Source organism: Pelecanus crispus, chromosome 1 (assembly GCF_030463565.1).
Source record: "Pelecanus crispus isolate bPelCri1 chromosome 1, bPelCri1.pri, whole genome shotgun sequence".
Classification (NCBI taxonomy): Eukaryota; Metazoa; Chordata; class Aves; order Pelecaniformes; family Pelecanidae; genus Pelecanus; species Pelecanus crispus.
The window spans coordinates 223254536-223278623 of NC_134643.1; the positions used below are offsets into that span (position 1 = coordinate 223254536).

General features: G+C 39.3%; 1 protein-coding gene across 3 annotated transcripts in view; it reads left to right on the forward strand.

Annotated features, from left to right (window-relative positions):
• RSF1 (remodeling and spacing factor 1) overlaps window positions 1-24088 on the forward strand; it is a 43810-nt gene continuing 19722 nt past the window's right edge. Inside the window, exons 1-7 of one of the 3 annotated variants that reach the window (XM_009479761.2) lie at window positions 1-24; window positions 7290-7381; window positions 11792-11884; window positions 12570-12775; window positions 14814-14971; window positions 18445-20183; window positions 22703-22900. In XM_009479761.2, the coding sequence (XP_009478036.2) occupies window positions 7325-7381; window positions 11792-11884; window positions 12570-12775; window positions 14814-14971; window positions 18445-20183; window positions 22703-22900 (2451 nt within the window). In that variant the 5' untranslated portion in view covers window positions 1-24; window positions 7290-7324. Of the gene's footprint in view, window positions 25-7289; window positions 7382-9762; window positions 9825-11791; window positions 11885-12569; window positions 12776-14813; window positions 14972-18444; window positions 20184-22702; window positions 22901-24088 lie in introns of those variants that run through there. The other 2 variants (XM_075727871.1, XM_075727870.1) reach the window with 2 other exon arrangements.

Below are 24088 nucleotides of genomic sequence, written 5' to 3' on the forward strand. Positions count from 1 at the left end.
TCTTCTTACACCTCTGCGGCGTGGGTAAGTGTTTTCTGCAACATGCTCCAAAGGCTGGCTCCCAGTGCCCAAACTGAGCACGCTGATGCTATCCGCTGCAGCTCTTCCCTGCTGGGTCGTCTTCCAGTGGAAAAAAACCAAGCGACTAAAATCTCTCTGAAGTGGACTTACCCCAGCATATCGGGAAGCCATGGGGGTGCATACTTGGCACTAAGGAGGTGTGGAGCACTCCAGAGTCCACTACTAAAGTGTGGTCTTTGTGACTACCTTTCACTTTGTCACACCTACTCTTTGTTTGAGAATTGTAATGACACAGTTCAGTGCTAAGGAAGGAAATGAGGAGGATTTTCTGCTCATAGTCTAAAAGTCTTGGTCGTATTGGAGACTGAGATGCCTCAGCAGGCAAGAGAATCCCAGAGTCACTTCAGAAGATCTTATTTCCTGATTTTTACTAGCCAGAATGAAAGATACTTGGGCTGCTGTGTCTTGGCTTTTCTAGGCTGTGGTCCCAGCAGTTTCAGAGAGTCAAGTGCTTGCATATGCATGAATTAAGGATCAGCAACTCAAGTGCTCTTGATTTTAGATAGTTGAAATGCACGGTGTGGTCACTGCAAGCGATTTAATGGTGAACAATGGCAATCTGTTACAATTTCAAGTGTTTTCAGTACCTGTTTTTCAGTGCAGTCTGCTTGTTTGCCCATTGCTGCCACAGCCTGATTTTTCTCACTTGCTGTTCATGTATCCAGAGTTTGTGGACTTGAGCCCATTTTTTATTCAGTACATTTTTTGAGGCAGTAAACTGGGCTTTCATTTTCTGTCTTTCCTTTCCTGGGCTATTTCCAGTTTCTAAAATAGATCATATGCTATTTTTTCCTGCATTGTTTTCAAAGTAGTTTTCCTTTTTTCTTTTCCTACCTCCATTTCCTTTTCATTGCACAATACAGCATGCTTTTCTTCCTAAATCTTATGCTTTATTCTAACATCTTATGCTTTATTCTAACATCAGTCTTGCTTTTGTTAACCTTTTTGCTGTTGCTTAATATATTAGCTTAAAAAGCCCCAACACTGCTAGGAACTTAATATCTAGAGAATGAAACAGAGGGGACTTGTGAAAGATTAAACCATCTTCTAACTGCTAAAGGGCTGCTGAAAAACAGCTGCGTAAGGATTTTGTTTAGGTCAGTATGGTCTTTAACTCCAGCTTCAAGGGTTATGCCGATGTGTCTGATTTTCTTTTAATCTTGGTTTCAGGTACAGTGAGAAGGTGACTGATGGTAGTGTGGGCATTAGAGAGCACACGCATAATCAGATTGATTTGTGGGCAGTGGAAGAGAGTAGAACAAAAAAAAATGGGAGGAAAGGGTGCTCAATAACAATTTTGACAAATAGGTGATAAATTCTAAATATCTGAAAATAATTTCATAGCTAAAATTAGAGCTGAATTTTAAGGTCACATCCCAGTTGCAGCGAGGACTAATACAGTGAAGACAGTATGCAACCCTGATAGCCAGGTCTGGTAGGTTGGTGACACAACTTCCTAAAAGAACTGGGGGTGGAAAAGGCCTTTCGGTCCCAGTTCCAAGGGCTATCCAGGTTGGTCACAATTCGTCCGCAGGCGGCAGTGAAAGAGGTGGTGTGTGGGCATCCTTGCGTGGGGATGGGTGGGAGGGGGTTTATCAGCAAGACGATCTGAATTTTGCTGAATAATGCTAGAATGGCAGGTGCTCTGAATAGTCCAGGCAAGCGGAGAGTCTTCTAATAAGTATTTGTACAGGTAAGAGATATAAAGGTACTCGGATATTTGTATGAAAATGATCTAGCTGCTGAGCATCCAGATTTCAAAGTACTTTCCTAGGATAACAATGTCATTTAAATGTGAGCGTGGTTTGTTTGTTTTTAATGCCTGCCAAAATCTTTCTAGGAAGAGGATATAAAACTGCTACTTGGTGACTTGTTCTTTCTGTTTTGATCTTCAGTTTAATTGCAGCATGTTTGATTGCTCTTTTCATTCACTTGGGAGGCAGCGTGGTTACATTTTTTTCCCCTTTCCCGCCTGTGTTTTTTTTTTAGTTGCGCACAACTTGGAAGTAGGATGATAATACTCATCAAGTGACTCAGCTGGCAAATAAAATCTTTAGATTGTCCTTTGGAACGGGAACTACTGCTTTTTCAGGTTGGGAAATGCTGTAGGGGTCAAATGCTTCACATTTTTTTCTGCCAAGCTTTCTGCATGAATATGGGGCTCCTTATTATCACAGTTATTTGTCAGAGGTTCACTGTAACTTCTTGCCTGGTTCATACTAGAGGTTTTGTCCTTCCATTTATTTATCATGCCAAGTTCATACCAAGGCCATCATTTTTCTCTACGGTCTATAAACTTCTTAATAACACATCCCAAGTATAGGGCTCTCCCATTTGCCTTATACTAAGAGTTGAGGTAAGAAACAAGCTAGATAGTTGCTAGAGAAGAATATTTATGTTGGCATAAACCAGCGCTGCTGCTGAAAGAGATCCTGTCCCCTTTTCTTTTCCTAAGTGTTTAGCTAGCTGTTTAATGAACCAAATGAGGCACTTACCTTTGGTTGAAACTAATCTAGGAGAGAAAGCGTTTGCTGCCTCAGACTGCTCGTGGGACTTCAGGCTTGCACACAAAAATAGAGGAGAATATTAAAGATGTTAGAAATGTGATCACTCATCTGTTGGGCACTCTTGTGCCTTTCGTAAGAGATATAGCCGACTGGTTTTAAGCAAATTTATGAGTAAGGGCTTGTCTGTAAAGGCAATTAAGTGCATGGTTAGTGTGTGGTGGGCTAAGTGGTAAACTGACCACGTAGTTAACTCTTTACCAGTGTCTGAGTGGATGCTCTTGCCTGTGCCTCTAGTACGGCTCCCTCCAGCTTTGGCAGTGGAGGGAGCTGAGCGTGGTGGCAGCTATCGTGTATTTGCTTGCCCTTAAACTCTTTGCGCAGGGCGCCAGTAGCTAATACGCATCGATTTTGTACAGGTTGCTGTGAGCTAGCTTCCCTTAGTAGAAGAGAAGGGGAGGTGGGAGGTTATTAATGATCCCGCCGATCTCAGCTGTCCGCCTGCTTAGCATGGTTTTGTTTGACAGTGAAGTCATAGCGTGCAGAGGTAATTTTCATCAAGGCAGAAAGATGAAAAAGAGCAAACTGCTAACGGAAATATTTGCCCTGTATATCTTAAGAGTCACTTTTTTTTTTTTTCTTCCACTTGCCAAAACAAGTTAGCATAGAAAAAGGTTTTACTAGTATAACTGGGAGGACCTGTTTGTGTTCGTGAAGCATGAAAACTGCCAGCAGCCTTTGCATCCCAAAAAGTTACTTCTTGTTCCCTTCCCCCTAAGTCCCCACAGTATGAGGGCTTCAGCGTGCTTTTCCCTTATCTCTGGAGGAAGAGCGGAGGCGTAGGCTTTGCAATCTACTTCAATACCAGGGGCTCTGCGTACACCGTGGTTCTGATCTTCCCCTCTGTGTCCAGCACCCTGGATCTGATACAAAGCGTTTTTATTTTTAATCATTTTCCAGATAACACGTTCCCCCTGTCCTCCCTCCAGACCTAGGGCTTTGTCTGTCATCTACATTTTCTGTTTTTCTTCCTCATTCCAGTTTTGTTTAGGTGAGTGTTCAGCTGCGAGCGTCTTAATTTTGGCAGGGAAAATAAGTAGAGGTGAAATGGGGTTATGGTTGTACGGGAATGTGTTAATGGGTACCCACAACCAGGTCTTTAATCTGCGGTTGTGCAGGCATTTGAAAGTTACAGCTTTTCTAACCAGATGATGGGGTTTCCACATGTTTGTACTTTTCCTCTTCCCTTTCAGTTTTCTGTGTTTCCCAAATTTATTAGAAATGTGTGACTGATGTATGGGACGTTCCTTGAAACGCTGGAGCAGATAGAGTAGCTTTCAAAGGATATTGTGTGAGGCCTAGACAAGAGCCTGCCCTCCAGGAAAGCGCAGGACTTCACAAATTGGCTAAAACTCCACCAGAAGTCCTATAATCATATATACAGTGACTCATTCTTTCTGACTCATGGCTTCTTCCTATGAAAAAGTCTATATTTTAGAATATCTAGCAGATGGCACTATGGCTTAATTATACTTGATCCTTTGAAACAGTTTTTCTTCTAAAACAGTGCTGTACAATTTTTATTAGCCCTGTGCACAGAGTCCTGGCGTTTTCTCCACCACTTAAGTGTATTCTGTGAAGGTTTTGGAGAGCTACTGTATTGCTTTCCAGAGGGATCAAAGTTTCATAAAAGTTTGAGAATTCATTCAGGTTTAGCGGTTTTTTTGTATATGTTCCATCACAAGTTTTTGGGCAAAACCTTATGCAGAGTGGCTATTATGCAAGAAAGATGGTATGTATTGTTCCTTCCCTTACGCAAAACTTGAAAAAATGCAAAACATTATTAGGTTATCCTGTGAGTTCCTGAAATGAATGATGCAGGTCCCACTTGAACGGAGATGATACTTTACAAAGGAGATGCCAGTCTACTGCTGTTACTTAAAAAAACCCAACCACCATCACAACCCAAAAGTGATTACATCTCACGTTCATTATCTTTGGTATGTTACAACTAGGATTAGAAGAGTGTTGTAAAAATGATCCTTACTGATGTCCCACTTCAACGAGCTCTTGTCAAGAATTCTCTCTATATTCTGAAGAAAAGTAAGTTCAAGCTATGGAGGTTCAATGCATTTCTGAGACGACTGAAACGTGAGTCTTATTCACTAGTGCGCTTCTCCTTGCCAAATAAGTGTTCTGGGAAAGGATGGATTTTCTACCACTCTTTAGCTTTCCTGCCACCCCTCCCTGAGCTGGTATTTCTGGGCAGGTCAGGTGTACACTGCTGCATGGGATCCGTACGTTATTTACAGTTACTTTGCTTTCAATATGGAGTTTGTTTCTTGGTCCCATCGGCTTCTGCTCCTGTTGTAGTTCAGGCACCCTGGCTGCTCAGGCTGCGCTTTGCTCACTCCCTGGTTTCTGCCTGCAAAGTGGACATCAGTTTTCTCCTCCGAAACTCCCACCTCGTTCCTTAGAACAAGGAGGACAGTGTGCGATTCCTCTAAGTGCTTACTGGGGAGCTGGCAAAAAGCCAGCCTCACAATCTAGTCATTAACATTGTTATGATACACGAAAAGCATCTCGAAAGGGTAATAAATAAATGGAGAATTAATTTGAAGTGTTTTGTGAAGTTTATTTGTGAAAATAACTGCATCGATACATCATCAAGATCCTAGAAATGCAAGAGCTGAAATGCTGGAATCTCAGAAAAGAAATGAGGTTTCTGTAGGTACTAACACAAATCACAGTAAGTGCTGACCAAGGGTGTGCAAAATTACTTCCCAGTTTTTGAATTGTTATCATTCTCCATTTCTTCGAAGAGTAACACTCTAGCAAAGATTTTTGTGGTGACTGGGGATTTGGTTATTTGAAACAAATCACCCGTGCTTCTTTAAACTAGGATTCCAATCAGTATGTACCCATTAAAAAGAGATCTGATTAAAAACAACCAAAAAAAGATGCAGAAGAAAAGCTTTGATCCAGCAAGGTTTTGAATACTCTGGCGCAGTTCCGTGTCACACAAACACAAGCTGAGGTTTAATTGTATGAGTTGATTTCGATAGAATTGCTCACGTGTATAAAGTGCTTTTTGCTTAATTTTGTTAGTGCCAAGTGCTCGGCACCTATCAGGGTTAAGACCTTTGATCTTGTTCTTTTTAAAATATGTGGTAGTTTAAAATTATGAAATGCATCAATTTTCAGAAAAACCAAGGAGGAAATGTGCTAGGTTTCTTCAGTATGTAAAGGTAATGGAAATAATATAAATGGAATAAAAGAGAAAAAGTCAGGGCTAGTTTAGAGTTGCTTACGAATTATTTGCATTTAAAGGATGTCTCCTTTTGGGTACCAGGCTGCTACTTTATGTATTTATTGAAGGAGTTTGTGTATTCAATTTCTGGTTGCAAACCAGCAGCAATTATTTACTTCTGAAATAACACAAGCATTTTCATCAACCTGATATTTTACCAACTCGATATGTTCACCTGAAAATAGAGGCATTTGATTGAAAGGCAAGTATCAGTTAGGTGAAATCAAGTTAAATACTGAAAAGATTCATGCAGATACTAAAATGTTATATAAAGAGAGAGCATCTCAGTAGTGTCTAGTTTAGAACAAACACATTTGGTGTCCCAGCTGTTCATCCTGTGTCAAGTAGTGCTACTGGACCAGCAGAAAAACCGTAATCATAAATGATGGTCATAAATGTTCTTGGGTTTTAGACTTTTAAAGCGTGTGTGCATAGAGTAATGCAAATGCTTTCAGAAAATAAAATTGTATGCAAAGAGTGTAGAAATAAAAATACTTGAAAAGTTCATTTCGTTAAGTTTTTCCTCAACAAATTACAAATAAGAAAGCTCAAGTCACCGGGCATGTGTAGTTGTATTAATAATTATCAGTTATGTATTTTTTAAAAGTTATACTACTCTCTAGCTTATGAAGTTGGTGTTCTGCAAATTTGCCACTTGGTGGTGCCAGACTGATTTATAAATCACAGATGCGAGCTAAGACGAGATGTCGGAGGTGTATCTGAGGAGTGTACACTAAGAGATAAGTAAAATTTGGTTGGAAAACTTTAATTCTCTGACGGCACTGGCACAGCCATACTCAGCAGCAGTTCTGGCCTCCATCCCTCAAGCCCTAGGTCTCGAGTCCCTCTCTGTCCCTCCAGGACTAAAGAGAGTGAGTATATAGCAAAGCTCCATCTGTGAGGACAAAGTTTCTGGAACATTTCTCCCATACCATGCACCCAGCCAAAAATAGTTTGGATTCAGTGATAGTCCAGGCATGGTGCAGAAGACGGCTTTGGGGTTTCGGAGGCAGGTGCAGGTGTGCTGCTCGCAGTAGTGTTTTTGTAGGTGCTTGGCTGGCGTAGTTCCTGTCCAATTGTTTTAATGCTGCCAAAATTTTTACATATTTATCACTGAGGTTGGTTTCCTGGAGTTTGAGGAAGGGCACAGGAAGGGCAATGATCTTAAATGTAAATCTAAAGAAAAAGACCCCATGTGGTTAAATTAACGTGCCTCCATCTCTCAGTTGTGGGGCTGCTCTTTGGCAGAGTTTAAGTTACTATGTTGTATTAAAATTGCTCAATTTGTCACAGTGTTTCAGTGTTACCAGTGTTGAGCATTGAAGTATATTTGCACCAGACTTCATAACTTTTTTTTTTCTCTCTCTCTCTCTCTCTCTCTCTCAATACTGCAGTTCCAAAAGAATTGGTGGAGCTTCACTTGAAACTGATGAGAAAGATTGGGAAGTCTGTCACGGCAGACAGATGGGAAAAATATTTGATCAAGGTACAATATGCGCGTTGTATTATTCTGCAATGCTGGAATATGGTTATGATGAGCTGTTGTGTCAGCAGTCCCTGGTATGAATTATAGCGAGCCTTGGGCTGTGTTGTGGCCAACACCGACATGCGTGCCGAGACTTCAGTTGCATAAGATCCCAGCTTAACTTTCAGTCTGCCTAGGCTTGTGTAAAGAAAATCTCTGAAAATAGACCATATCTGCTGCATGTAAAAGAGTATATACCTTCACACCTGGTAGTAAAATACTTTTTCGACCATTAAGACCCTAAATAAAGAAGGAGATTTAGTAGCCTGCACACAGGCTAAATTGAGCAGAGAGATTTACGCAGTAATAATTCATTTGTGTATCAGTTGTCTGGATGCGAGTTAATTATTGTGATTTGGTTGGTGTTCATAGAGGGACTAACCATACAGAGTTCTTGTAGCATGTATTAATAATAAATGAACGTATTGCAGTGATTTACATCTGCATGCTCAGCATGGCACAGCTAAGATGAAAATGTCATTATGCATCCGAAAAACCAGAGCATCCCATTGTTGTCCATAATTCTGTATTGGTATTTTAATTGTGGCTATGCCATTGTTGGCACCTTACATCCAAATAGTTTTCAGCTTAAAGAATTTACACTGCTTCAGAAAAGAAAAATGTACAGATATTCAAAATGAATAAGTTACCATTTCTCCTCTGGATATCTTCCATGTGCCTTCCATGTGTATTAGTACTGTCTGTACAGCCATGCTCACATTTTGCTTAGAAATACAGCATTATGGTGATAGCAACAATACAAGTAATGGCACTTGGCAAATCCAGTTGCAGGTTGCCCCCTGAAGTGCTGTCTATAAGCTTTACAGAGGCAGGGATTTGTCTTGAGGTTTGTGTAGTCTCAAGATGATGATGTTTTCAGGGCTGGGAGTATGTCAGGAAATAACCTGCTGCAGGGCCTTAGGGTAAATCTGACCTCTTAATCGGTTGCAAAGTATTTATGATGATGGTTTAAAATAATAATGTAATAATTTATGTAACTTTTGTGTACTTCGTATATTACCAATTGCTGTGGTTACTGAATTGTGTTGAAATTCCTTAAAATACCGAAAAGCCATTGCAGCAAGCTGAGAAAACCCAAGTCTGACTAGTGAACTTATGTACCCCACTGAAGCCACTCACCACTCGTGGTAAGCAGAAAGCAGAGGGATAGAACAAGTTCATGAGGGAGTAGTTTGGAAAATCTTCCTTCAGCAGGCATTGAAAGGATGGGAAAGTGGTAAGGAAACCCTCCCACACACCCCTGTTAAGACCAAGTAAGCGGTAATAAATTCTACTTCATTTAACAGTCTCCAGAGCTAACCTGAAGCTTATTCTAGCCAGTGGTTCAAAGGAACTTGAAGAACAAAGGAAATTGAATATAACTAATTAGAGAGGTATGCTAATACTGTCCCCGTTTCAAAGGGGTAGAATTAATTTAGAAAAACAAAGAGTATTGGGAAATGCCACAAAAGCCAGGAAAAAAACGAAAAGGCGTGGAACCATTGAGAGCATTCTTCCTAGATGCCAGCAGCATTGTTTGACATGTTATTGACATACTCTGAGGCAGTGTTGGCCTGGTTTGCCTTTGTTAGACACTACTGCTGTGTTGCTTTGACAAAACAGGGGTTGATAAGTTCTAGATGTGACCGTTCTCTTATTTAGGAGGAAACTTTAAGTGGGGAACATGCAAACTTACATGCTCTTTATATTTAATCTGTTTATATTTAATATCTTAATATTTAATATGTTATTAATATGTTTTGTTTATATACCAACTGGTTACAAGATATGCTTTATTTGACTGTCACGCTTATAAAAAACCATAAAAAATTGTCTCTAAGCTGTGGTTGGTATTTTGACAGATGAACATATTTTGGGATAGGGGGCAAACATGGCAGTTGAGAGTTCTCTCCCTTCCCTCTTCTGATGGTGAACCACCCAAGTTGGCTCACCAGCATACACGCTAGTCTTTTTTGGAAGAAAACGGCTGTAGGGCTCCAGGAATCTGACTTTTCTCCTCTGCGCAAGGAGCGTACACGGTCATGTACGACCGAGGTAAAGAACTGGCGTGTCCTAAACATTTTAATAGCTAAGAGGAACCATCCAGCTTAGCTGTTTTTTGAGAAACGCGTAGTTGAGTTAATTCAGACTGCACTGTCTCCTGGCAAAATGCTTTACTTGACTATTGTCAAACATATTTTGCGTTTTTATACAGATAAGATTTCTCTGGACTGGTCCGTCTGGAACCTTCAACCCCGAAACCGGCACGTTCTGAACACACTGTCTTTTCTGCCCCGATTATTAGAATTCAGGTGTCCATAGTCCCACCCAAGCAGACTCCTCTGCTGTGTCTTTCACCTTCCTGTTTTCGTTGTTTAAAGCGAACATTTGGAGCATGGTAATAGTAAGTGTCAGATGCCATCGTAGCTGCTTTGGAAATACTTGAGCGAGAGATGTTTCAGCGTCTCTCTTGCAGGGTGGGAAGGTGCTGACCACTCTTTAGCATGCAGAAGCCAGCTGCTCCCACGAGCTGCAGGCTTTTGATTGGTGTGAAACGTCCTTCTCTATGAAGGCAGGGACTAACATTTCAGCGGAGCCTGACTCAATGAGATCTGTAGTTTGGGGTTGTGACAGTGCTTGTCAGGAGAAAGCACGATCATCTGGTTTTTAATTGTCAAAACATAGTCATTTCAGTTCGAACAGATGCTTCATCAGCTCTGATGTCTCTGAGCTTTTGCTTTGACAGTCATATGCTTCCGCAGCACATGAAACTTCTCATTATTGCTTTCATACTTAATGAGTAAGTAATGAACAGCGAACTGGCACATGCCCTTAGCAAGGGTTTTGATATACAGATTCCCAGCGTTCTTCATGTTACATGGTTGAAAATGAGAGAGGAAGCAGAGTAACCTTGTTTTGTGAGCGAACGGTGATTGTCTCTCGCCGTGAGCTTTGGCTTTGTGTCAGAGAAGTACCCGTGTAATGTTCCTTAACCTTGGAGCAGGAAAAATTGCTCTCCAGCAGGATTTGTTGTGACCTGAGAGCACCCTCTTCACCATTCTCTGTAGGTTGTAGTTTAAAGTCAGAGTATGATTTGCAGCGTGGCTGAGCCGATCTAATTGCAGGCTTACGCTTGGGTCACTTAAGAACCGGTGTCAGTTCTGGGGATAGCGGAGAGTAGGGATCACGGCCATGGGAACAGAGGAGGGGTAGCAGCACCTTTCTTGGTTGTAGCCCCTGCAGAGTATTACAACACAAATCAGCCAATCTGTACTTCTGGTGGGTGAAATTTAGAGTTATTTTTGCTGCCGTTTCCAGAGAAAGCCGCTTTCAGATGTGATATACAAGTTTTTAAGTAGCTTAGTGACTATATCTCATGTTTAATAATAATTTGGTGACTGGGAGACTGCACTGTTTTGATTGAGTCCATTCATCAGAGCTTTGCTTCCTTGCAGATTGAAGGGCCGGGGTACCTTTTGTGCTAATTTGGACAGTCGTGATTCAACAGCGGCATTTCAAAATAATCTCGGGTGGAGATGTAGCTGTGATTAGCTTTCGCCTCCTCCTAATGGGTGTTTCCACTAGAATAGCCTCACTGATTGGAGATCCCACTATGTGTCCTCAATTGATACGCAGCTCTTCTCTGTTTATGAGAGTTGTCTTAAGCATGTCTGAGTCGTTTAGGAGGAGAGGGAATTCCTTCTCCACCGTTATTATTGGAGCTCCCGCTGACTCAATCTATTTCTCCTCTACTGCCGCTTTTTTCATGTTCTATTTTTTCCCCATATTGGTGTCATTGAATTTATTTGCTTTAAGTAATTTGAAATTGGCTATACTTACAATATTTTAAAATATTTCTCAAATGGCTTGAGACCCAAGATATTTAGCATTTTCTAAAGAATAATAATTCCACGGTGTGGAGTGAATATCAGTTGCATTTGTTATCTGTGATACAGTTGTAGGACTTAGGGGCCCCAAGAGAGCTTGGCAGCTTACATGCTGTAAAGACATGTAATAAGAAACCACGTCTACTCGAGAGAATTTATATTCTAAATAGACAAGTCAGAAATAGAAAAATGGGAGATTTTGCACACCAAAGAGAAGAACAACTTCCCAGTTCAGAGTCGTGCTGCCTAATTTAAGAGGTTTAGAGAAGTTGGTGGTGATCAGGACCTCAGTGACAGACTCTTCCATGGAGATTTGCCAGTGCTTCCCAACCTACTCCAGTTTTATTTTTTATTTTTGTGTAAGGCTTTCTGACTTGCAGTCCTAAGGAGATCACATATAATTGTTACTGCAGTAAGGTATTATTAATAGAAAAGTTCATTTTATCCACTAACCCTAGCAATCTTTCTATTTTGCTTGTGACAGATATGCCAAGAATTCAACAGCACTTGGGCTTGGGAGATGGAAAAAAAAGGATACCTAGAAATGAGTGTTGAGTGCAAACTGGGGATTCTGAAGGTACACATTCATCAACTAAGTTTCTAAATTACTTTTTCCGTACTTGCTTAAATTTGGAGATTTTGCTTTCTCACGCAAACATCTTGCAAATTTAGCTTGACTGAACTATAAGTAGATGTATTGAATGTGGAGCTGATCTTCCAACAGGCGTGATGCTCATGGTAGTGTGTTGGGCCCAAACAATGTAACGCTTTGCATATTCTTCACACTTTGTATGAAAGTGTGTGAAAATTGTTTTGTACTTACTGTTTTGTCAGTAGCTATTTGCCTGTGCAGTACGGTTTAAAAAAATGTTTATTAGCTTGCAATTAGATAAGCTTATCTCAGTTCCAAAGGCAAAGGTGGGACTTCATCTTTTCAAGTCTTGAGAAAGCTATCAGGGTTGGTTCCAAGTTACTTATGTGTTCTACTGTACAATGAGATAATTTGTGCTATGTGAAAAAAAAAAAAAAAAGAAAAAAACTTTCTAAGCTGGCTGGGGGGGGGGGATGACGACCAAATAAAAATTGTCTCTCATTTAAAACCAACACGGTCTGGGGGAAAAAAACGGTAGCTAACTTGCAGATCCAATAGAGAGAGGCCTAAAAAGAAGTTCCAAATTACACTGAAAGGAAATGAGCTGATTTTCTTATTTCTGTTTCTATTTTGGTATTTTAGCAGTCTTTCTACTTTCTCACTATTTCAGTATCTCTGTGAATGTCAGTTTGATGACAATCTAAAGTTTAAGAATATAATTAACGAGGAGGACGCCGATGCCATGCGTCTTCAGCCCATTGGTCGAGACAAGGATGGCCTGATGTATTGGTATCAGCTGGATCAAGAGCATAACGTCAGGATGTACATAGAAGAACAGGATGACCAGGATGGATCCACGTGGAAGTGCATTGTTAGGTATTCCTTCCCCCCCCCCCCCCTCCTTTTTTTCTTATTTTGGAGGGGTTTTTAGCTATTTGTGATTGGGGTTCAGAAATTTATTTCAACAAATCTCCGTTTCTCACAGAGTAGGATCCGTGACAGTGGGATTTTCTGCCTTCGCATGTATGTTTTAGCGAAAAACCGTGTACAGAAATAACTCACTGATTTGTTGGTAATAGCCAACGTGTAATTTGTTTTTTGCTTAATCAAGCTACAATGGATATATGGAAAGGGTACCAAGAGAAGACTCTCTTGAGGACAATGGCTCCATATTGCTCACTGGCCATTCCTAAATGCCTTAGGAAATGGAGGAGGACTCTTGCTTCTTTAACTTCTGCGCTATTAAGACAATTACAAGTGGAGAGTTTTGGTTTTGGGGGAATTACATTGCAATTTTAACTTCATGGAACCTCAGAACTACTGACAGTACAGATAGGCACGAAAAATCTTCTGGAGTAGAATTCAGCTCATAGATCGCTAACGATGAGGTGCGTGACGTTGATGTAGACCAACGTGTGTACGTGACTCGGTGCCTCTGGGTCTCAGTTGCTGCAGATTGGTCTGTTAATATTTTAATGATATTTTACCTTCAGATTTATGGGGTTTTGTGATTCTTGTTACATACTTTGTTTTTTACTTTCCTACTCTGTGCAAAGTATGCAGGATCTTTCTTAATGGAAAAAGAATTAGTTTGAAATTTGTTTCATATCTACCAGTTATCCATTTTTAGTTTATCTCCATGTAAACTACTTTTTTTCTAATTTGATTAGTTCCAAGTGGATTTTAAACTGGACTCAGCAGAATCAATTCTGACTTATAAAGTACATAGAGATGTAAAAATAGATCTAAAAAAAGTCAAATGATGGGGTTTTTTTTCTCTTTGTAAATTTTAATTTTTATATCTGCAGCTTATTTACATGTCCATAACTAAACTCCCTTTAGTAACCAAGGGAGTCAAATAAAACTGTTCAAACTACTATCAACGGGCCATAAAATGATAAGCATTACTATCAGTGAAATTTAGACGGCTGTTGTGGGTGAATAAAGTGAAGGTGTCTAAACAAACCAATCGAGCTGAGCGGTGCTTATCTCTCTTCATGCATTATAGGCTGCAGGGATCAGTGCCAAAAGCGGAAGAAATCGGGGTTCTGCTGGGGAGGTTCTGACACTCCACACTCATAGCAGAAAAACACAGTAATGCATTGTGAAATCTGAAATGGTTTTAAACCTGTGAGATTCCACATCTCAGGCTTGTTGCATTTCCAGGCTTCCTTTTCTCCTGTAAATCTGTGCAAAACAAATTGCTGAACATCGACTTTGAAAAAAAGAAATGCAAGAGCTTTATCATTCTAGTCTATTATAAAAACAATGACTCTGTTTAATCATTGCTCAATTTCATTACACATTAAGGTGGTGTTTTTTTATAGTTCGATGTCCAGTTTAAATGAGACGTTACAGTGCACCGAGATTTGTGTGCGTAGAGATGCACAAACGTTTTCTCGCTATTGTAACTCAAATAGCTGGAGTTTTCTAGACAACTTTGTATTGTTTGCTACATGTGCTTAGGATGGATACTTGCAAAAAGTATCTAAATTATGTAATTGCTTTTGAAAATTTCACTTGAATGATGTGGGTGCTCCTTTGGTGCATGAGCAGAAAACTGCAACTTCCTCTCTGCTGAGAGAAAAATTGCAAAGAAAAATCAATGAGGATTGGTAAGAGGATAATAAATAAAAGAATAATAGTAGCAGCTTGGATCCAGACCCACCAGGACTTGAGTCAAGACAGATAAGGGCCTGCCAAAAGAGTGATTTTATTTTGGTATGGATAAATTGGAAGGTTTCTGAGTGCAAAGTTGCAGCCACTCTGGTGGGACAGGCATTTCACTATGCTTGTATAGAAGGTTTTCAGGGCAGCATTCATTTAAGCAGATGGTCTTTGTTTATTTTTTATGAATCCCTTTGGGGTGAGTAAGTGGCTTATCAGACACTATGTTTTTTCTTCTGTCATCTAGAAACCGCAATGAGCTTGCCGAGACCCTTGAGCTCTTGAAAGCACAAATCGATCCTGCCCTGTTGAAAAACAACAATTCTCAGCAGGAGAATTCATCGCGTGAAAGCCCAAGCATAGAAGATGAAGACACCAAAAAGGGTGAAGAAGCATCTACACAAGGTTTTCTGCCTTCTTTTCTCAAATTCTAAATGTTGTGCTTTGGCAATGTTAGAATTTTCAACTTCATGAAAAGTTACTGTGTTAGATTAGGACTTTAAAAAAAAAAAAAAAAGGACAAAAAAATCTTTCTGTTCAAAGTAAATCAAGTAAATATTGAATACTTAGAAATTATAAATATTATTGGAGTTTTTTAGTGCATACTTAGGCTCAAGAGTTTATGAGAAGAGAGCTGTGTATAAATTGTTTTCTAAGTAATTTTATTTTTGCTGTACGTTTTGTATAATATTGTAAATACTCGTCATTGTATGTTTTTGTGGAGCATTGAACTGTTGCCAAACTTTCCCTGTTCTAGCAACATTAAAATTTTAAAAAGAAAAAAAAAATCTGTTTGTGCAATGCCATGATTGAAATCAATACAGTATTGGGTGTGTTGTTTATTTTTGCTTTTGAGTTTGAATCAGAAAATATAGGTTGCTTCCTCAAATGTGTCATAATCTGCATGATTTTTCAAGATGATGTGAACTTAAGTTAACATAATTTAAAATACTACAATACTTTAGACGTGAAGTGGTCCTTAGCTGCCTCCACTGTTCTTATTAACAAAGAACCTTTTTTCCTTCCTTATTATCACGGGTTCAATCCCTGCTCACTGCAGGGGGGTTGGGCTAGATGATCTCTCAAGGTCCCTTCCAACCCAAAGCATTCTATGATTCTATGATCATGTCATTGCACATATTTAACAACTTAGCCCACTTGTTGGTTTGTGCATTGGTTTTCCTCAGCATCAGTTAGCCTCTGAAGTATTTTGCCTTGTAAGAATCTGATCTTTTTTAGGTTACAAAAAGGTAAAAAGCTTGTTATCCCAAGTAATTTTACCCCAGTTACTACCTGGTGCTATCATTTTGTTAAAATACAGGAAAAGATTTTCACAATCAGAAACAAGATTTAAGGATTCCACTGTGTTAGTATGTGTTTCTTCTAATCTGGTTAAGTTAATTTGAGATACGGAATTAGCCAAGGCCTGTCTTGGTTCTGAGTATCAAAGAGAAAGTCTTGCTACTTTATGCTCATTCTTTGCAACAAACTGTAGAACAGAGGAAATAAAACATTTAGAGAAAATTTGACTTGTTGTGGAAGCATTAAAAGCCTACTGTAGAAACTGCAGTAAATTGTGATGAACACCAGCAGAATTGTCTTTCAGTCTAAGGCATTTCCAGTATCTAACTGTGTATGTAGGTGACAACATAACCTGCGTGGCTACCGACGCTGCAGAATTAATTCCAAGGACTGATCTTGCCTTTGACTCACTAAAAGTTGGTCAAGCCAGCTTAAACCATCTAATCGAGATCTCTACTTCAGATACGATTTTACTTCACCTTGAATTCATGAGGAGCCATTTGAAAACATTTTAATAAATATCCCCGCTGTAGATAAGTCCCCAAATCCTATGGCACGCTCACCTGGGTCAGTACTTGCATTAGGCTGTGTACTGGTGCAAAATCACCCCTAGGCACTAGTCCCATGTATGTAAGGAATAATGAAATTATTTGCCTGCGCAGTGGTTTAAGTGCAGTCAGCGTATTCACAGAGCACTACTTGGAGCCTTTCAGTTGAGAAGCTTTAGTAATTCTTCTGTTAGTCCAAGGACTGTACTCAAAGCCCTTCTAAGGTACAGTGAAAACATATTGGAAGACCTGATGCCCGTTTGCTTTGGCCACTTCGCAAATAGCATTAAATTAGTTCATACAAAAATAAGGTAAACTGAACCAATGCTTACATGTTTTTTTTACGAGCCTGATTGATTGACTCCAGTCGTGTTAAGACAACTTGTGCATCAACTGAGTCATTTTGTATAGATGACAAATGTATGTATATACTGAGTCATATATGTATATATGAACTGCTTTATGAGCAGTTCAGGGAGTTAAACTATAGAGGGATTTTGGGGATTGTGGTGATCCTTGATGTTAGAAGTTTGGGAGAAAGCAGCAGGTGACGGGAAAAAGTGGCTGAGCAAAAGTTTAGACAGGAAAAAGTGAAGGGAGGATGGAAGAATTTGGACACAGAAAAACCATCTCATCTCACTGGTACAGACAAATATCCTCAAAGAGGCAGCTTTTACCTCACAAGGGCTCAGAGTGGGGACCGCTTCTATGAAGGGGGAAAAACCAGCCTTGGGCCTTCAAAATGTTACCGCTTCCGGTGCCATAGAGATGCACCTCTCACTGCTGTACTAATTGCTGAGGCTTATTTGGATACATGCTTTGTATTTGAAAATACTATAAAATCTATGAATTCTTCCTCACCACTCCTTTCTAAAATGCTTATTTTTTTTAATGTAACTAAGTTAGCTGTCACTTACTTTCCCCTGTGTATTTCTAACCACTTTGGGAAGGTCTCATCTTGGAAAAGAATTACACGTTAGTGTGGAAGGAGAGGGGTGAGGTAGAAGAAAAAAAATCATCTTTTTGTTTGGAATTATGGCACGCTTGCAATAACATCTTCCAGATGGTAGAAGATGCTGTTATGGTATATGTAGTGCTATTAGATTTGCTTTTTTCTAATTAGCTCTATCCCTAGCTGACTCAAAAAGTATGGTAAAATAAAAAACCCTGAGGTATTAAGAGGCTGTGGTAATCATAAGTAGGCTTAAGTACATAGTAACAAAATAGATGTATGGTTTCTTCAGAATGCTGGAACTGTACTTTAAGCCCTAACGATCTAAAAATGATGTAGCAAAGTAGGCATAACCTAATTCTTTAAGCTCTGCAGGTTTTTCTGGCATATGCCACTACTTGCTGTGCTTGTTTAGCAACGGCAGATGAAGTGAATGTAGAATATTGTCTGTTACTTGTGTTTTGCTAGTACGTAGGAGATGTAGTCATTGTCCAGAGAATTTAGGTGAATTTTGCCATAAGCTATAACGTTGAATGTCTTCTCTTTTCTCTGAACTGCTGAAATACAGAAGTTAAGTATTTCTTGGAATAAAAACGTGTACAAACAGGGGAGTGATTTCTATGTGGAATTTCACTTGAAGACCATGGGATCTTACACCATGTTCTCATTTGTGAAATAATTCAGAAACTCAAGTGAGACTTCAAGTTGATGCTTTGTGCGCTCGCTACTTGGGTTTTAATGTATGTTCTGAAAGTATTGCAATGCTACTGAAGAAGGGGCCGACATGTCTGTTAAAAAGAAGGATAAGTCTAGAATTCTGCTGATAGCTTCTGAAATTTAGGTTTATCTTGGTATACCATTAAACTGAACTGTGATTCTTTAGCTAAAAATTGGCAACCTGCTTGTTTAATGACAGTGTTAGACAAGGCAGATGCCTAATAATTCCATGAGAGAAGACCCATTTGTGGGGGACTTGGGGTTGTTGGGATTTTCAGATATGCCTTTGTTTTGATGGATGCTCTTTGTAATCCTGTAGGTCCCCTGGTTGCTTCATAGTTCTTTTTCTCTGTCAACAGAAAATCAATTAAAAATCAAAGAAGAAAAAGAGGAGGTGGAGGAACAGTCAACAGAATTGGAAAGCCTTCCTCTTCCTGTGGTCAAAGACGACGAAAATACGCTGAAAATGGAGAAGGTGGAAGAAAAAGAAATTATAAAATTGCCAGTAATAGTAAAATTGGAGAAACCTTCAGAATACAATGACGAAAAGCAAACTGTCAAAGAAGAAAGTGACTCCTTTAAAGAAAATGTCAAGCCTGTTAAAGTAGAGGTGAAGGAAAATAAAATAGAACCAAAAGACTTAAAAGAAGTAAAAAGTTGTACGGACAAAATAGCAGTTCATGAGCCGGAGAGGTTAGAATTTTGTGTTAATGTCAAAACTCCCCAAGAAATTGTGGAGAAATCTGTGGAAGAAAGTGAGAAACTTAAAAATGACCAGCAGGCAAAAATACCGTTGAAAAAGCGAGAGATCAAGCTGACGGATGACTATGACAGTCCGATAAAGGGGCCCCTATGTAAATGTGTTACTCCAACAAAGGATGTCTTGAAGGAAGAAGGGAAACCAGAAGAAGAAGCTTTTAAGAGAGTCCCTACAATTACTGCTTTATGTCCTGATGGGAAAGTGCTAGTAAATGGAGAGGTTAGCTGTGAAAAAATAACCCCAAGTGTCATACAAAATAATAAGTCGGAACACTCTGCTACCACAAAGGAAGACAGCGGCTCATTAAAAGAGAGAAATGGAAAAAGTGGGGAAAAGGGATCAGATTCCCTAAAGGTATCAGACTCTGTTAGTAAAATTACAAAAGCGTGCGAGGTTGAGAAAAATGCAGTAACTGTGGTGAAAGAGGTAGGGGCTGTGGTCTCTGAGGTTTCTAATCAGAAAGTGCCTTTAAAGGAGGAATCTAGTCCTGTGGAAAAAGAGTCCCTTGACAGCACAACTACTGAAATGGTAGTGGAAGAGTCCTCAAACTCTGAAGACTGTGCCAAAACAACTGAAGAGAAACTAGCCATGAAAATCAAAAAGGACAGACTGCCGCAACCCAAAGAATGTTTAGAGAAGGTGGAGAAGTCCACAAATGTATCTGCTCCTGCAGAACTGCCCAAGCTTGCACTGTCTGATGACGAGACTTTGAAAAGTAAAGGTGAGTCTGAGGAGAAACCTGACTCTCCAAAAGCTGCTGAGATACCCCCCACATCTACTTCTCCCAGTACTTTAGAGAAGCCTAATTTGGAAAAGGAGGGCTCTGGTAGTAAAACGGCTCTACCTGAGGAGAGCAAAGTAGAAGAAAAATCCAGCCCTGAAAAACAAGAGGAAGAGATGGAAGTTGCCAAGACAGACCCAGATAGATTAGATGATGCCCATGCTTCCAATCTAGATGACTCCTCAGAGAGTAAAAAGGAGTCTCCACTACCTAAAAGCAAATTTAAGTATAAGCTAGTTTCTGAAGAAGAAAGCTGTGCAACAGATAATAAAGAAATAACTTCTGAAAGACAGAAAGAAGGAATTAAATTAACAATCAGGATCTCCAGTCGGAAGAGAAAGACGGAAACGCCGCCAGAAGAGGTCAGCATTGGCCGCACTTTAAGGCGATCTCCAAGAATATCCAAGCCTACTCCAAAAGTCGTGGAGACGCGGGATCAGAAACCTGACAAAAAACGACCTGAAGAGGAAGAGGAGAAACCTGCAGCAGCACAAAAACCGGAACGAAAAGATGATGCAAAAAAACAAGAGAAGGAGTCAAATTCTAAGGTTAACAAGGTAATACAGTTTTATTACCCGGGAATAAAGAATACCCACAGTCTTATCTATAAGGAGAATATACGCTTACATAGGAATATTGAGGATTTTGTTCCTTTGGTCAGCTTTTGCAAGGAACTGGCTTTGCAATCCAGTTAGTGGACTCAACAAATCTAAAAACACCCCCTAAGAGAGTGTTGACTTACCGGTTTATAGAATCTGTCATTTAACCTAAACTAAGTAGACCAAGTCAACCAGAGTGAATTCTTCTAAGAAATGAAATGATCAGACCTGAGTCAGTCTGGCTGAGTGGCTGAATGGAGACTTCTAGCTCCTGTGGATTTACTAGATGGATACTTGGTGTCTGGTTGGTCAGGATGATCGTAAGCCAAAAAGGAACCAACAAATGGTGAAGAATAAAAATATTATGACTTCTGTTTCTAGGTGAAGCTAAAGTTATTGTTGTGGTGAGTTCATGATATAATTTAGCTTTTCTCATACATGGGATATACTTTTTACTTTGGGTGGAGGTATCTTTTTTCATGATAAACTTTTGCTTATGCAGCAGAGATATTAAAAGTACGTCAGGCAAATGTAACACAAAAAGTTAAGCGTACGTACGTATAGTGTGCTTCTAAGTCTGTGTAGTTATAAACGCCTTTAATTTATCTTCCATTTTTTCTGGGTATGGAGTACAAAAGAGAAACAAGGAATAAAGAGTCTGTATTTTTAAGTGTACTCTTTTTATATCAACTTGAAATCCCATCAAATTTTCCACTGCTGCACATTTCCTTACTGATTTTCGTAGTTCTACGAAGACGTTCACTTATTTAGGAAGTTTTCTTTCATATACTGCTATATTGAATAACCTTCATAAAATGAACAGTTGATTTTACAATGAATGGTTAACACTTATACTGAAAAAATTCTGTCATATAAACATAACAAAAACAATTTTCACTTGAAAAATTAATTTAAAAATTTTAATTTAAAAAATAAAATCATACTGATTGTAAGTCCTACAGGTAGTTCTCATTTTGAAGTACTGTTGCTATAGGAGTTTTAACTTGATCTCCTTTTTTGAAAGATAGATCTAAAAATACTTTTCTAGAGGGATTTTAAAGTAAATATGGTAGACGAAGAAGTTTGAAACTAGTAAGCTTCTGTCATTTTATGAAGATGAAAAATACCCAAATCATTAACAGGATATTTTATATTTGTTTTAAAGAAGGGTCTTTAAAAAATAGGCTTGAAATGGTGATGACATATGATGGAGCCTAAACTTAAGCTAATACTATCATGGATTTAAGGTACATTTGCTACTGAAGTTTAGTGAACAGTAAAATCAGTAGAGAGCTGGAAATTAATGTTAAGAACCTGAAACAAAATTTTACTAATATGACAAATACTGCTTTGGTACAAGTCTGTCCTGCAGGAGGAATAGAATATTTTGTACATTTTAATTTATTCAGCTCATTCAGGTCAATGAGTAGTTTAGCCAAAACTGAAAAATGTTTTGAGTTGGAAAAGGCAGAAAAGTTACTTTCTTTTTTCAATGTCTGGTGGGGGGAAACAGTTGTGAGAGAATGACGTCTATGAGAAACTAGTCATTTAACGGAAAGAAAAGTTTTTTTCTGTTTGGTATGTTGCTTTCAATATAAAATATCTGAGTTGCAGAAAGTAGTTTTAACTAATACAAAATGATACTGGGAATTTTAATTGAATTCTGGTTTTCATCCAAAATATGTTTTAAACAAATAACTAGTAGCAAAGCTTAACACATCTAGAGAATAAGATATGTCATTTTCCACTGTTTAAAATAAAAAGGTGGGACGTCCAAGTAAATGCATGGCAAGACGTGTGGTTGCTTTACTAAGGTAGATATGGTAGAAAGGGGTAGATGCCCCTTTGATTAGCAAAAAAGAAGCATGAACTGAACCAGTTTTCAGTTACAAAAAATAATGGAAAAGTGTAAATGTGAAAGACCTTGATATAAGTTATGGTATGTAAAAGGTGCAGTGATTTTATTTCAGAAATATATGCCCATCTTAGAGGAAAACACCAGAAACACTTCAGTTAATACACTTGTTAGAGTGCAAACATGTTTCCTAAAGTGAAATAAAAGACACAAACTGTACATGGGGGGGGGGCAGGGGGAAGAAAAGATTCTATTTGGATTGAGGAAAGCTATCATCAAAAAGTCAGAAAGTTTAAATGTGGAATTTACCATGTTGACAAGCAAGTTGACCTTGTCAAAATAGAAAAAGGGGGTGAGTGACAAATTTGTCTTCCTACTTTTAAATCTTATTTGAAAATTTCTTTCTGCAGGTAGATATGAATTTTTCTCCCTTTATTATCCTGTTGCATTTTAAAGCTCTTTGAAAGACAATCTATTCATTGAAATGCTCTGTGGTAAATGTACTGCAACTGTTCCGATTGAAATTAATCACTTCACTGTAGAGACAAGTATTTTTTAAGATCTGGGAAGAAACTCTGTAAGCTTCCTTTGTGTTCTCTCTTTGAAATGGTATGTCACATAGAGAAGCAAAGTTCGGTGGACGGGTACGCGAACACGTGGCAGGTGGAAATACTCAAGTAATGAAGAAAGTGAGGACTCGGAGAGTGAAAAAAACTCTGATGAGGAGGAGGAAGAGGAAGAAGAGGAGGAAGAAGAAGCTGCACCTGCTGATGACGATGAGCCGTGCAAGAAGTGTGGCCTTCCCAATCACCCTGAGCTGGTAGGCTGTTGGGGAAAGCTTCCGTTGGCTTTGTGTCAGGTTTGGTGGACTGGCTTTGGTGGTATCTGAAGGCACATCATCCTTTGAGTTGGCTGTGTGTAAGAGTAGTTTACCTTTAATAAGGAGGGAAGGAAGTTACGACTTCTGTTTACCACCTCTGAAATGTCTTCTTTTATGAGGTATAGAATCATAGAATCATTTAGGTTGGAAAAGACCTTTAAGATCATCCAGTCCAACCAACCTAACACTACCAAGTCCACCACTAAACCAGTTAAGGTCATAATTTCATGTTTGCTGCCTTGATGGCTGGATTATTTTTTAATGAAAGTAAAAACTAGGAATCATTAAGGTTGGAAGGGATCTCTAAGATCATCAGTCCAACCATCAACCCAACACCACCATGCCTACTAAACCATGCCCCAAGTACCACGTCTACCCGTTCTTTGAACACTTCCAGGGATGGTGACTCCACCACCTCTCTGGGCAGCCTGTTCCAATGCTTGACTACCCTTTCCGTGAAGAAATTTTTCCTAATATCCAATCTAAGCCTGCCGTGATGCAACTTGAGGCCATTTCCTCTTGTCCTGTTGTGTCATATAACACAATTTAGCCCATTGAGAATTTGGGTGAGGCTTTGACCTTGTGCCTGCAATATCAATGAATACAGAGGACGCAACATTAGAGAAAAAAATGGAGCAGCACAATGTGTGCACTCCGGTGTCTTGTGACACGGTAACAGCTATGTAGTCATCCCTGTTGGATATAGCTGTGCATCACCCTGAGGACTGGATGTAGCAAAATCCTGTACAGGAAGAGCACAGCGAGCTTTCACTATTTCAAATGTTTATGGTTCTGGTTCATCAGCAGTAGATATCATCATGAATTCTTGTGTTTATCTGGGAAATCATAACGTGCAGTCCTGCTATGAATCCACAGAATAAGTGTACTTCACATGTGTGACAGATACCTAGCGTAGTTGAGACAAAGTTCAAAATTAAGGATATTGGAGATAAATATTCCAATAGATACTCACACAGCTTATGCCAGCTTTTTTCCTCAGTTTTAATGGAAGGGGATATCGAGCTTTACCCAGCTAAGTATGAACTCTAACAGTTGCCTAGTTCTGTACACCTCTAAGAGTGTGCAAGGCTTTGTCTCTACTGTCCTGGACATAAAATCATCCTGATT